Here is a 15,442-nt window from a genome sequence, read left to right on the forward strand (position 1 = left end):
GTGCTTTTGACATTGTTGTATTTGATATAATAAGTTGTGTCTCCTCTGTTGACTCCAAACTTGGTGCAGCTCATTACCAACAGACTCAGAATATATGTTGTCTAAGTTTCAGATTAGTATTTATGATGTTTTTAAAACAGGAAATCAGTGAAATTGATTAAATACAAATAATTACTTTTAGGGAGGTTCAAAGAGGAGAAAAGCAAGAGCTAAAAAGAATAAAGCAATGAAGTTCATCAAAGTAAAAGAGGAAATAAAGAGTGACTCATCGCCCCTGCCTTCAGAGAAGTCTGACGAGGATGACGAGAAAGTACGTATACTTCTAGAGTACCAGCTCTTAAATGTGGAAAGGGAAGTTCAATTTTGGAAACGGAATTTTTCTGTTCTTTGGTGGTCTGTAATGTAGACTTATTTCTTGATCATAACTGTGCAATAGATGCATATATGAGACAGATCAATGCTCCATTTTTTCAAACTCTTGCTAACTAAATGAGCCATTTCTTTTAATGTTATTACAAATTTGAATGAGACTGGCTCACTTTAGAGAGAAGTAAATATTACATGTATCATTATTAAAGGGATTTTGAGTTATATCTTTCAGAACCTACATACATACAAAAAATTTACTTGAAGGTTAAAAAAATAAAGGATAAGAAAGATAGGAAAATAATTTAAAGAAAAAACAGGATAGAGAAAGAAAAAGGAAAGAAAAGGCTGATATTCTAGTATAAAACCTAGAAAGCGGAAAAATGCAAACTAGTTTCAATAACCGAGTTCTTTAGAAGTTTTTGTGGACATATAATTGTGGGGAGGAATTGGTTTGAGCACTGGTCAATGCCTTACAAGATAACATTGCAAAGCAGACATTTATTCTTTGTCATGGAAGTTTTATTAAAAAGCCTTGCAATGGTAAAGGTGGGTCCATATTCGAGGGTCAAGAGAGACCTCTGAGTGAAGTTGGGAGAAAATGAAGTAATGACTGTTAACTGAGAATAAGTTCTTCCAGAAGAAAACAGTTGTTCTAAAGAGTATCATGTTGTCTTTTTGGGTGAGCTTTTGTTTCTTTTCTTTTCCAGGTGAATGACTCTAAGCCTGAAAGTAAAGATCGATCCAAAAAGTCTGTGGTGTCTGATGCTCCTGTTCATATCACTGCAAGCGGAGAGCCAGTTCCCATAGCTGAAGAGTCTGAAGAGCTGGATCAGAAGACATTTAGTATTGTAAGTACCAGAGTTTCTAATTAGACTGAAGTAGAGGGATTAAAACAACTCAGACAACTTTATATTTAGTATTTTAAACTTTTCAGTTCCTGATCCAGTACTTAGAGTGTGTTTGGGTGCTGGCGTGCAAAGGTCGTTCTTCCAAAATTCAGCCATCGCTGTGTTCAGTAAAGTCCACTTAAAAAGGAAAACAAGGTGAAGTCATCGAGAAACAGGCCAAGTGATAAACAAGGTGTTAGGTTTCTAAGTTTAAACTAAGAATAAGAAATGTGTTGTTACCTGCTGCTAATGAAGGAAATAGTATAGATACACAAATAGTTTCACTGTGTACCAATGCGTACTTTGATCGTGTGGCTCCCCATCAGAGATTTCTATATAACCTGAATTCTGTACGAATTGAAACTATGGACCTGTTTTAGTTGTTTATTGTTAGACTTGAATTTAGTCTAAATCAGTTTTGTTACTGTTAACCAAGTGCAACACTTGCAGAAGACGTTCCTACTTCAGAAGCTGCTGCATCTGTTGTGTCCACCTCGCCGTCGCCTGTGTCTCCAGCTCCTGCTTTGTCTCTCTTCTCTTTTGTACTTAGATTTAGGAGTAGGAGCATGTGTTCATTATCTGACTCTGAGATGTGGTCTCATACAGGTTCAGTCCTTTTTTTCAGTGCTCTTTTTAAATACAATGGTTCCTACTAGTTTCTGTAGACTTGCATTTTGTGTGCACATCAGTGTATGTCCTGAGTCTCTTTGGGTTTATGACCCTTTTTTCTTCTTTCTCCGAATGACTTTGTGACCTAGATCTTAATCCAGCTTCCTTGTCCATTTTGCTTATTTATTTTTATTCTTTCATTTATTTATTGTGCTTGGATGGAGTGTTGGATCTGTTGTGTTTTGAGATGAGAGCATTAAGTGCACTTTTTCCCTGTCCCATGTGCCTCTCTGTGGAGTCAGTGGAGATCAGCTTGTGTGACTTCCTCATGTGTCCTCATTTCCATGTAACTGTTAGAATAGAACATTACCTACTGTGCCCAATGCATGCATTTCTTTATTTTTTGTACATCCTATAGAAAAAGAATGTCATAGCTTTAAGCATATATTCTTATGCTAGACATTTTGAGCTTCAGTAAGTCATAGCTACTACATCACTAAGTCATAGCTGCCTATGTCTTGTATTCCTTCAGAGGCTCTTACTGCTTTGGCCTTCTCCATCCTAAACCATGTTCTTTCCATATGGAAGTTTGTACTCCAAACAACACCCACACAAGTTACAATGCTTAGGATGGTGAAGTGACTTCATAGATAGTTCATACATAGAACACTCAAAGTTCTTTCTATCTCTTTCAGGATTAAAAATGCTCTGAGACTTGTAAACAGCTTCTGTTGGTTAATCCTCATCAGCTCCCTCTTCTCTCATGTGCTTCTAGCCATGGTTTAAAACTGTCAGAACAAACTCTTCAAGTATCTTCACAAACATCACTTTTCCCTAAAATTCTAGTTAGATGGAAGATACCGTTTTCTGCTTTCAGTAATCTTAGTTACCACCACTGTCTTTCTTAGCACTTATCTTAGCACGGTTTGATTCCGTAAAATAATCATCTGTTTGGTTTACTTCTCCATTTTCTAGGCTTATTATAACCCTAAGAAAACAATATATACTCTGTATACGTTTGCTTTGTCTTCTTTTTAATATAAAATTTTAACTTATTGTGTATATGTATATACTATGTGTGGTCAGTGCAGACACCTGCATCAGGTTATATGCATAATGGAAGCCTTTGAGACTTGGTAGGTCTCATACTGCTGTAGGCTCTGGAAAGCCGATTAGAAAGTGCCCAATGACTCATCTGACAAGCCCACTTGGATTTTTGAGGCATGGTCCCACCTGTTGCTCAGCTTGACCTTGAACTGATACTGCTGCCTTAGCCTCTGAAGTGTTGGGATTATAGTTTTGAATCACCATATCTGCCTTACAACATTTTCAGCAATATAAACTGTCAAACCAATAGTTGGCAGAGGACAACTAGAATAAAGCTACAATTGGAGAGGGAATGGAAGATTCCCTCACAGAGCCCCAGACCCCCCACTTTTGTGCAGTGTAGTAGGCCTTTAAAATATTTTATCTTGTCTCTTTTTTGAGAAAGTCTGTTATCTAACTTAAGCTGGCATCAAATATAACCAAGAAAGACCTAGAACTTCTGATCCTCCTGTCTCTGCCTCTTGAGTTCTTAGGTTATAGTCACAGACCACCACACTGTTTTATACTTTACTGCACATCTAACCCAATCTATCATGCATTCTACTAATTGAGCTACACGCCAGATTAGAGTATTCTTCTTGTGGGTGGTCACAGTGTGTATCATGTACACCAGTCTAGCCTTGGATATTGATGTAGTTCAGGATGGCCTTCAACCCCTGATTCTCCTGCCTCCTCTTCTCATGTTGCAGGACTGTAGTTATGGTGCCACAACATTCAGCTGGGGAAAAAAACCTATAATTCATAGATTTGATTTTAAATTATTCCTGACAAAGAATGGAGAACGTCTACAAACTTAACAAGCAGTAAAACACTGAATTACTCATGAACAAATCTGCAACTAAATAGACAATTCATATTGGCCTTTCAGAGATACAAAGATTTTTTCTTAACCAAATAACAATGATATATATCTATCTGTAGAACTAAACCAACTTCCTTATCAATATATTTGTTTTTAAGAGTGAGTTCCAGCCTTTTTAGTATACTTCAATAAAACTGAGTCAAACACTTTAGATGCCACTTATTATAATCATGAAGGTATTTACTAAGAAAAGTGGCAGCGCACGCCTTCAATCCCAGCACTCGGGAGGCAGAGGCAGGCAGATTTCTGAGTTTGAGGCCAACCTGGTCTACAGAGTGAGTTCCAGGACAGCCAGGGCTACAGAGAGAAACCCAACAGAGAAAAACAAAACAAAAACAAGAAAAAAAGAAAAGTGGTTTCTGCTGAGCAGCCACGCAATTCTCCAATCTTCCAGAAAAGTAGAAGTCATTTTTTTGCCACACTGCTTTGCCCGAGAGGTTTTAAAGAGTAGGTGATTTATACAAGTTGCTTGATTCATTTTAATATTTTTGCTTGTTTATTTATTTTTTGTTAGTTTTCTTATTTTTTGTTTTGCTAGTCTGCTAATGAGCTCATTCTCTGGTGCTCCTCTCTGACACTTTATGCCTGTCACAGTGCATCCAGCCTGGAATGTACTGTGGTTGTACTTCTAATCACTAATGTTGAAGACTACTTAGAATGATACACTGTGGTATTAAAAGTAACTATTTTTGTAGAAGCTCTGTAAAATCAAAAGCTTTACTTCCTCAGAGCTGATGGCAAGTGATAACGGAAAGCGTTCTTTGCCTGAAGAAAAGCCAGAGGGGGAAATACTGATTGCTTAATGTGTGAGGTGATGTGTAATTACTTATTTTGAAACTAGGCAACGCAAAGTTAGAATTTACCTCGGATTTTTAATACATGTATTTCTGTCCTTTTCAAGTGTAAAGAAAGAATGAGACCAGTGAAAGCAGCTTTGAAACAACTTGACAGGCCTGAGAAAGGCCTTTCGGAAAGAGAGCAGCTGGAACACACTAGACAGTGCTTAATCAAGATCGGAGACCATATCACTGAATGCTTGAAGGAGTATTCCAATCCTGAGCAGATTAAGCAGTGGAGAAAGTAAGTGGCAGCTTTGAGGAGATGTTGAATTCATAAGTTTTAAGCATTACTGTGTTATTTTTCTACTTCCAATTTTGAGGTGAAAACCATGTTTTTAAAATTCATTTATAAAATAAGCATACAGGTAGTGTATGTTGCATGAGTGTACTTGAGAAGACTGATGGACATCCCAGGTGGACTTTGGTTTATGTTGGGGGTAAGATTTCATTGCACAATCACGACGTGACGTGCAGTTTAAAAGTGTAGAGGCAGTTTATTTCTGGAATTGTCAATTGAATATTTTCAGGCTCTTGATAACTAAAACTGCAGAAAGAGGGACCATAGGTTCTGGGAAGCATTACTAGAGTTTAATGTGTTTCCTTAGTGTAAATAGAATTGGTCCTTCCTATGTTTTTTGTTTCTTTTTTTGTTTTGTTTTTCCTTAAATTATGGTAGTCTCAGAGGCATGGGACCACTGCTAGGAAAGCAGTGTTGGTTAGTCATTCAAGACTCACAGTGTGCTTTAGTGAGAATACAGCCATAGTCTCCATCTTTCCATAGTCAGGCCTAAAGTTGATTTTGCCCTCATGGTTTCCACATGTGTTTTAAACTGTTGTTGTCCTTGTAGGAAAATAATGACAGTATAGTAAATTATTCTTAAAGTAAATTTAGCTATTTTAGAAAGTCCCATTATTTTTTCACTTTTTTAGTGTAAAGATTTGAAAGTCTGGCATTGCTTATAAATATTGCCTTTGGCAAGAATGGATTACCATTTGGGAAGACTAATGAGGCTCACTTTTTTTTTTTTTCTGAGACAGGGTTTCTCTGTGTAGTTAGTCCTGGCTGTCCTGGAACTCACTCTGTAGACCAGGCTGGCCTTGAACTCAGAAATCCGCCTGCCTCTGCCTCCCAAGTGCTGGGATTAAAGGCATGTGCCACCACCACCCGGCGAGGCTCACTTTTAATTATACATTAGTTGCCAGTTTTGAAAACCTTGTAACTAGTACTTGGACTTTTATATTTGCAGAGGGCATGTCGTCTCCATTGCTACTCCCTAGACAATAAGGAACATCCTGCCGACATTTCTTAGTGGTTGATAGATAGAGATGTTGCTTCAGACTTTGTCACTAGGAAAAGAGAAGTAGTGTGTTTGGAAGGAGAGACTCTAGTAGCAGGAAATTCTACTTTTCAGCATGTGGGGTAATTTTCCTTCCAAAGGTTATGCTCTGATCTTGCTTTTTTTTCACCCCCTACATAGGCAAAACATCCTTTAGTTTTCCCTCTATTTAGTTTCTTTATAAATTGGACTCAGGAAATGACAAGTTTCTGCTTTTTTTTTTAATATAATTTTTTTTATATATCGTGTATTCTGATCATTTTTTTTTTCCTCTCCCAACTTCTCTCAGGTTTTCCCCACCAACCCAATTCCATACCTTTTCTTTCTCCCCTCTTTAAAAAATGAATTTGAACAAATAAAAAAACCCCAAAAGCCCAATAGGACAAAAAAGTGCTCAAACATAGAAATATGAGTAAAAGTCTATGAAAATAGCATTAGGTTCATATTCTGTTGGCCAACTCCTGCTCGGCCTGAGCATGTCCCTTAAGTGTGGTTAATGTGCACAGTGAGGATCTGTTGGAGAACACTCACCTTTGCTTTGCTGGTGAGTATTGGCTGAACATTGGTTAGGGGTGGATGTCCATGTCCACTCCCCTGTCATAGCACTTGGAACCCATCTGGGCTTTCCCTGTGCAGACCCAGTGTGTGCTGCCTTAGGGGGTCTGATGTCGTAGGTGAGGTCCTGTGTCTAGAAGAAACTGCTTCCCATCTCTTCTGGCTCTTAACAGTCTTTCTGCCCCTTCTTCTACATCTAGTGTTAAAGGGATGGATTTGATGAAGAAATCCCATTTAGAACTGAGTGCTCTAAGGTCTCTCACTTTTTGAACTTTGTACAGTTGTGGGTCTAAGCATTGGTTCTTGTCTACTGCAGAAGGAAGCTTCTCTGATGGTGGCTGAGTGAGAAACTGATCTATGGGTATAACAGAATGTCACCAGGAGTTATTACTATGTTCCTTTAGCAGATCAGTATGTGTAATTAGTTTTCCCTTAGGCCTGTAGCCTGTCTAGTCCTGGGTTCTTGGCTACCCAAGCAGTGCCAGGCATGGGTTCCATCTAATGTAGTGGGGCTTAAGTCCAATCAGAGAGTGGTGGGTTATTACAATGTTTGTACCACTATTGCCTCAGCATATCTTGCAGAAGGTGACCGTTGCATGGTTTGTAGCTGGGCTGTTGATTAATTTCCTTCTCTGGTAACATGCAGAGTACCTTATAGTACCTGAACACTAGTCAGTAGGGCTGAAGGCTCTAGGCACCAGCTGGACTTCCCCCATAGTCTATGACAGAGAGAGGTGTTGTCTTCAGCAACAGGGCCCGAATGCTCGTTTAATGTCTGAGATGTTTGGGGTTCCCATGGGGTTTATGTTGTAGGATAGATGTACATCTGTAGGAGTGGCTTTCCATGATACGGTACTTTCATACAGATTTATTTCATATGTGAATATATTTTAGAAATCTTCTACAATAGCAGGTTTTCATAAGGCCCCTCAGGTGGCCCTTAGTGTTAACTGTTAGTCTTAATATTTTTTCCTTTACTCTTCCCCTTATTTAGTCCTTAACTAACCTTGATTTTTGCTTCTTGCTATTTGTTTATTTGTGTGCTTATTCAAATTTCCTTATAGGCAAAAGGGGAAAGAGATCCCCAAGTGCTAGTATCCTAGAAAATGAAGACTTTTGTTGTCATTTTAGTTCTTTCTAGGAGAAGAGTTGCTTTGTTTTGATTTAGAATGAGTATATATGTTAAAGCTAGTCTATAAAATTAATTTAAAAGCTAGGTGAATTTTGTGTTTCTGTAGATTTTCGGGAGACATTCAGTTTGTTATTTCAACCAAGTTTGGTTTCAAATTATATTTTAGGTTACTAATATAACAGGTTTTATTGTTGGACATTTGATAATTTGGAGCAGTACTTAATGAATATAATTTGATTGTGCACACACACACACAAAATGAAATAACCACTATAACCACTATACTAACGTCTGTTTTTGGATGGGAAAAGGCCTAGACATTAGATATACTTGGGGTACTCCTATTTCATACTCCCTGTTCATATTATTCTTGGGGCCATTACATTACCATTAAAAAAATGATAATTATTATAATATGTTATTTAAGATAATTATCAACTTAATCTGTTATCTGCTATTTTTTGTTTACTCATCTATTAGCGTATCTGATGTTATACACATACTCTATACTACAGAATGAATCTTTGACTGTTTGCTTAGTTTTTGTATCTTTGTTACATTTCACCGTAGGGTCAAACACAAGATTTCACTCCAAGACTAAAATAAATGGATTTGGGATGAGAACTAAACCATCTATGTATTTGGAGACTTAAATGTGCTTGAAAATTTAAAAAGTAAACATGAAGATAAATTTCCTCTTTCATTACAAATTGTTTTGTTTTTTCCCTCTGTGTGTGTGTGCATGTGTATGTGTGTGAACATGTGTGAAGATCAGAGAACTGCTCTCGACTGTGTAGCTCCTGGCTTTGAACTCAGGTTGTCAGACTTTGTAGGATGTACCTTTAACTGCTCAGCCATCTTAATAGTCTCCAATAATTAATTTCTTTAATATAGACTTTGGTTTACAGAGAGATATGATTCTGTTTGGTGTATAATAAAGGGATATAAGAAGTTCTATCATGAGGCTAAATATTTATTACCAGACTAATTTTGTTTTCTTCCAGAAACCTGTGGATTTTTGTATCTAAGTTTACTGAGTTTGATGCAAGGAAATTACATAAATTATATAAGCATGCTATTAAAAAACGACAAGAATCTCAGGTAATTGGTATATCATATTTTATTCTTTAAATTATATTATTAACACCATATACATTCTTTATTATTTAATAGTTAATGGAGAATTTAGTTAATAAGATAGAGGTAGTGAGTAAATTAAACCAAATACCATTAGAGTTAATACCATAAACTAATAATCCAAAGCATAAATCCATAAGCTTAAATTAATAGGCAAGAAAGCAGGATATTATATTGGTTTCATGGATACTAATTATGAAAGGGACATGATATTCATATGAAAGAGAAATTGTTTGACATTATCTTAAGTAATCACAACAAACCAGAACATGAAGACCTCAGCTACAGTGCAGAGAAACATGCCCCATCTGTGACAGTGTCACTAACAGCATATGAATTGAATCTAGCCATGAGAAAATTTCAGACAAACTGTATTGGAGGGATTCTCAATAAAACTACTGAATAAGACTCATGAAAATGTTAAGGTTATCAAAGAAAAGACTGCCACAGAGACACAATGGCTGGCTGACATGTAGGCTTTAGACTGGCTTCTGGAAACATAGGAGAAACCTGAATGGAACATAGTTCATCCGACAGTGTTGTATTGCTGTGGATTTGACATCGGTGGGTGGGTGGGGAGCATATGAGACCAGACACGGTTATCATCATCTTCTCTGTCAGGTCTAAAATTAATTCAAAGCCAATTTTTAAAACCATGGAGGAAATTGTTTTATTTAAAGAGACCTGTATATTTTATATTTATGTATGCTTGGAATTTGAAGACTTTAATTCAACATCAGGATTTTCTTAAAGAACCTCCTTCCCCAACACACACACACACACATACACACACACACACAATTTTATAAGCATAATTTAGGCTACTCAAATTACTTAAATGTGTCTAATATTTGTGTATTTTATTTTAGCAAAACAGTGACCAGAATAGCAATGTTACTACCACCACTCATGTGATTAGGAATCCAGGTAAACCTTTAGGAATTCTTTTTTTTTTCTTTTCTTTTCCTTTCTTTTTTTCCTCATGGTGTGTATGTATGCGTTGGCTTGTCTTCATTTTAGGTTGTGTAGGTTTATTTTTTTTGTGTGAGTGAGTGTATGCAGGTGACTGTGTGGGAGCACAGCGGCCAGTGAGGTGTCCAGTGTCCTTCCTATCCCTTTCCACATGTTACTTAGAGAAAGCGTCTTTGAACCTGGGGCCTGTAGTTTTTTCAGTCTGCAGTATAGCAAGTGTTAGAAATCCTTTACTCTTTGCTTCCTTGGAGCTTGGTCGGGCTTGTTGTGTGGGTGCTGGGATCTGAACTCGGGGACTCAGGATTGTGCAATTAACACATGTATTCTATAAGATGTCTAGCTCCCTAGCCCCTATTTCTTTTATTTCTTAAATCGAATTATTTTTTTAAAAAAGCTTTTCTGTTCAAAGTACTTTTATGTTGAGAAAATACTATTAACTGAAAGAGAATTAGATCATTTTCCTCCCTCTAATCTGTCTGCTTTTCCACTCTTAAGTTGATGGCCTCTTGTTCTTTAGTTAGGGGTGCCTGTGTTTGTGTGTTAGAACCTGTGCATCTGTTTTTGTTGTTTGGTTTGTTTATATATGGTTTCAGGGCTGGCCCCTCTGCACTGAACAGCCAGTAGGAGTCTTATCCCTGGGAGAGGGTACAAGTTCTCCTTCAGGCAGTCATTAGTTGCCTGTAGTTCTCTGTCAGGGGCTGGGACCCTGTAAAATTTCCCCTTCCATATTAATATGTCCATTGATATCACCATTGTTCCGGTCTTCTTGTGGCAGTAACTCCTAGGAGAGACTTGCATTCCCACATACTTCCTAGGACCTTGGCTTCCACCTCGTTCTCTACAGTGTTCTCTCGGCCACAGACACAGGAGCTGTGATATCGATGTGTCCTTGGGGCTGAGCTTCCCAGGGTCCAGTGATAGCTTCATTGGGTCCAGGTGGAGTTTTCTATGATGGTCTCCTTTTGTTATCCAGAGGCTTTGATGAGGGGTGGTACCTACACTTGCCTGTAAAACTCTGTAAAAAGCTTTAGTTCTATGCTTAGAAACCATTTTTAAATGCTTTAGCTATCTGTGTTTGAGAATCGATTTTGTTTGGGCAGGAGTCACTGTTATTTAAGTATTTAACACATTTAAAAATCTATTAATGCAGTTTCACTTATTTATCTAATAGATGTGGAAAGGTTAAAGGAGAATACAAATCACGATGACAGCAGCAGGGACAGCAGCAGAGACAGCTATCCTTCTGACAGGCACTTACCTCAGTACCATGATCATCACAAGGACCGCCATCAGGGAGACTCTTATAAAAAGAGTGACTCTCGGAAGAGACCCTACTCGTCATTTAGCAATGGCAAAGACCATCGCGAGTGGGATCACTACAGGCAAGACAGCAGGTAAGCTCGGCAGTGGCTGTCAGGATTTGCCTTCTTCCCATCCTTCCCTTTTTAACTACATTTCCTGCATTTGGGATAGACCTGTACCATTTTCATGAGAACAGATCAAGCCTTTTTTGTTTATCAATAATAAAATTAATAGTACTTTCATGTTAATATTTATTAATTTTTCTCCAAAATGGTTTTGAAGTATTAAATTGACATTAGAATATGCAATGAGAGTTGAAAGTTTTATAATTTTAAATGGTACAGTTTGTTGGTGGAAGTGCAGGCTTTTTATGGAGAGACTCATGTATTAGATATTGAAATACTTGGGAGGGAGAACATATTTTAACTACAAAATACATTTTATTCCTTTATTGTTTTAAGAGTCTCCTTACTAATTTAGGACCATTGCTACAGTTAAACTCAGAAAATTGAGAAATAAAAGTAAAAGTCAGAAATTAATGGGAGGGGCTGCAGGTGCTGCCTTGAGAGCGCTCACCCAGCATGGAGAAGTCCCATGGGACTTTGTGGTTCAGTTGTGCTCACAGCCATTACAGTGTGGGCACTCGTTATAGAAAGGCTTTCTTTCTGTTAGAGACAGTAGAAAAAGAAAAGCTATATCTGTAACTGTATATACTAGTATTTCATAAGAAAGTGTTTGTGACAAGAATCTTTGGCTAATAGGAGTATTTTATTTGAAAAGGCAAATAAGTCAGAGTTCTTGTTCAGCTGCCAGATTGCATTATGGGGTGAATTTCTTGATATGTGTGTTGACTTATTACATGACTAGTTGAATGAGAAAATGTTTGACGTCACAAACTAATGAGAAGTTTCTTTTTATGAATTTTCAGACTATGTTCTGGCATTCTAAGTTTTCTTCCTAGAGGTTTGTAAAGGGCTTCAGTGTCAAGGGGGAACTGCTGCACTGTGGTTACTTCTGTGCATCTCAGACACTGAGCTGCACTGATACACATGATTTGTAAGGGAAGTGCAAATGCTCTCAAGGTGCTTTGTGTGGTTCTCTTCAGACTTGTGAACCAGAATTTGTATAGAGATTTCTAGTGATGTCAGCTGCTGTGTGAGGTGCTTCTGTCTGAGGTGCTGCTGTCTGAGGTGGCTCTGTGTTGCAGTAGAAAAGTGACTCTAAGCTACTTTCATGAAATTTTGTGAGCTGCATGATTAAAATACATTTCAAAGTATTTGTACTTTTCTATATGGTTTTATTTGGGAATTTTAACTTATTAATTTGACTAAAAGTCTAAGTTTCTCTTTCATTAGGTACTATAGTGACAGAGAGAAACACAGAAAACTGGATGACCACAGAAGTCGAGAGCACAGGTCAAGTTTGGAAGGAAGCTTAAAGGACAGGTGTCATTCTGACCACCGATCTCACTCGGACCATCGAGTGCATTCAGACCATCGCTCAAGTTCTGAGCACACACATCATAAATCTTCCAGGGATTATAGGTATCTCTCAGATTGGCAATTGGACCACCGAGCTGCCAGCAGTGGCCCTAGGTCACCTTTAGATCAGAGGTCTCCATATGGCTCCAGGTCCCCGTTTGAACATTCAACTGAACACAGAAGTACACCTGAACACACCTGGAGTAGTCGGAAGACATAACAGAAGCTGATGATTTTGTCTTTCCGGACTTTATTTTAGCCATAGATCATAAACCAACACAGTAATTGCCTTACATGACTTGAAAGATACAAACAGCTCTTCTATCAGTAGCAGTATTGTTACTTCTTTCCAGGACGCAAGGTCTATTATCCCAACAGAAGAGAAAATATTTTTATATTTAAGGATTATGCTGCACTGTACTGCAATACTGCAGTACCTTTTTTCTTTTTTTTAAAGAAATGGAAAATGTTTACTATAACAGGGACCTCAGCACTGCCCTCCCGTGTAGGCTGTATAAAACTGTTTTTACGTCAGTGATTTTAGACTGACTCCATTTAAATTATGTTTGTATATGAACTTTACTCTGACCTGTGATCATGTTTCAGGAAGGAATGAAAGAGAGGTCTTTTCTTAATAAAGAAAAATCACTCAAGGACTTTGTTCACTTTCCAAAGCTACTTGTTTACATTGTACACTGCGACCACCTTGCCGCCTCCCATCACAAGCTTGAATATTTAAATCCTGTACTTAAGTCTGTAATATAGCCGGGAATTTCCTGTTTGTGATTATTATTATGCCTTTTTACAAAAGAAGATGGCTGTAAATTATTGTAAATGTATTAAATGAGCTTTCCTTCCTTGCCCTTCTCAGGCTTCTTTTGACTGTTCCTTTCCCTACCAACTCAGGCCTTCTTATTAAAAAAAAAAAATCAGTGTAATAACACTTTTTAATGATTTGTCTTGATGGAATCATTGTTTAGAATGTAAAAATGGGGAAAGGGGCCACTTATTTCTTTTAGTCCTCTTTTTATATTGAATATTTTTATTAGATACATGTTTTACCCCTCCTTTTTAAAGTCAATATTGTGTTTGTAGTTTTTCAGAAGTGGTGAGGGTTACATGTGAGATACAAACCTGATGCTCTGGGAGAGTTTTCAGATGCATTTGGTTTAAAAGGGTAGGTGTATGAACACTTAAAAAGAAAAAAAAATCCAAAATGGCCAAAAGTTGTAAATCCATTTGTTTTCCCTTTCCTGTGGGCAATAATGTCAAATGTGCTATGCAGCCAGGTTAACATTTTAGATGAACTTGATTGACTTTTTAATATAAACTGTTACAGTGCACACTGATTGTACATAAAAACCTTATATATGACAAATTAAATTTTAAGAAAAAGGATATGTGGGCTCCTGTAGTTTTCTGCTGCATTCTTGTTTCCTCAAGCATTTAATCTTTTTTGTTTGTTTTGTTTTAAATAACAGGTGCCAGAAAGAAAGGTATTTCGGTAAACAATTGAGAATTGATAATATGTAACCCTAAAACTATATCTGTATGGGTGAATCAGTCTTCTATGAAGTAAAACAGATTATAGCAGTCTCAGCTTCCAGTAGATATTCTTCTAGGATGCTTTATTCATTCACCCCTTTTCTCCTTATATTCGGTGGGAATTTTGGACATATGTTGTGTAACCATAACTTTTACTCCTGGTCTCCATGGATTAGCTGTGGGGGTAACCTAAAGTTAGTCTATGGCTTTGTATTTTCATATCTTCCTTTTACATGGTTAAATATAAAATTTATGATGTGTATACAAAACAAACTTTCTTTTTCCAAAGCAGTTTCATCTTTGGGCTAAAGTTATCCTAAAGCAAACAATGTGTTTTTATTTTTCATATGTGAGGTAATGTGTTGGGGACTAACTCAACTTTTAAACATCTAGTTATAATTAAAGATAAAAATGATAAGACTCAGTGCTGGCACACAACTTTTAAAATTTTTTAGTTTCCTCCACATTTAATGTAAATGATCATTTTATTCCCAAAGAACACTTCCCATAAATCCTGATATAAACACAGCGCAAATAGCTCAGGGTTGGTGCTACATGCCTTTGCGGCTAGGCCATTTGCTTAAAGCCTGTTGTAAAGATTTTGTAGAAAACTAATGCAATTTTGGAGAATGGGCTGGTTTTCTTTTTGTTTTGTTTTTTAACAATTTGACATTTAACTAGCTGAGTTGAATGAAGCAATCTTAAACCTGTATGTAACATTTGAGTGTTAATTATTTGTAAAAAGTAACAATTACATAGTAAAGGAGCAAGCCATAAAGTTACTAAGATGCAATGGACAATATCAGTCCGCAGGGATAACAGGGACATTATAAACATGCTTATTTTTTGTCTTTTACATGCTCATTCTGCTTCTCTATCTTTATCTATTTGTTTAATTTTTTAAAGATGAGAGATTATGCATAGCATTGTACCAACTAACCTTCCATTTTAATAATAAACAATAAAAGATTCTTATTAAAAGCAATGGCTTGTCTGCTTATAAAGAAAACCCTCTGTGTTTAGGGTGTGAGTGAGTCTTCAGAATGGAAACCAGTGAGACAGGACAGCTACAGCCGTTCCATCGTGGCGTAAACCGTCGCAGTTTGTATGATGTAGCTTTTGGTTGACCATGTGGACATTTCAGTTATCTGTTATTGCAACATAAAATGAAACGATTGAGTGGATTTTATGGTAAGATTATTTGAGAATATTCACCAACTGTTTATGGTTTTTGTTTTGTGTCAATATTTTCTGTGCACCCAGAAGTCATTGCAGGTCAGCCTGCTTTGGAAAAGGTACCCCACTGAA

The 15,442-nt window shown here is 37.1% G+C and overlaps 1 protein-coding gene across 1 annotated transcript in view; it reads left to right on the top strand.

The window, feature by feature from the left end:
- Chd1 (chromodomain helicase DNA binding protein 1) overlaps positions 1 to 13,987 on the top strand; it is a 66,110-nt gene extending 52,123 nt beyond the window's left edge. Inside the window, exons 30-36 of the mRNA XM_028783475.1 lie at positions 182 to 310; positions 1,077 to 1,217; positions 4,736 to 4,914; positions 8,702 to 8,798; positions 9,704 to 9,761; positions 10,978 to 11,200; positions 12,464 to 13,987. Coding sequence (XP_028639308.1) covers positions 182 to 310; positions 1,077 to 1,217; positions 4,736 to 4,914; positions 8,702 to 8,798; positions 9,704 to 9,761; positions 10,978 to 11,200; positions 12,464 to 12,809 — 1,173 coding nt within the window. The 3' untranslated portion in view covers positions 12,810 to 13,987. The remainder of the gene's footprint in view (positions 1 to 181; positions 311 to 1,076; positions 1,218 to 4,735; positions 4,915 to 8,701; positions 8,799 to 9,703; positions 9,762 to 10,977; positions 11,201 to 12,463) is intronic.
- The last annotated feature ends 1,455 nt before the right edge of the window (positions 13,988 to 15,442 follow it).

This window comes from Grammomys surdaster, unplaced genomic scaffold (assembly GCF_004785775.1).
Source record: "Grammomys surdaster isolate TR1022 unplaced genomic scaffold, NIH_TR_1.0 1136, whole genome shotgun sequence".
NCBI classification, from domain to species: domain Eukaryota; kingdom Metazoa; phylum Chordata; class Mammalia; order Rodentia; family Muridae; genus Grammomys; species Grammomys surdaster.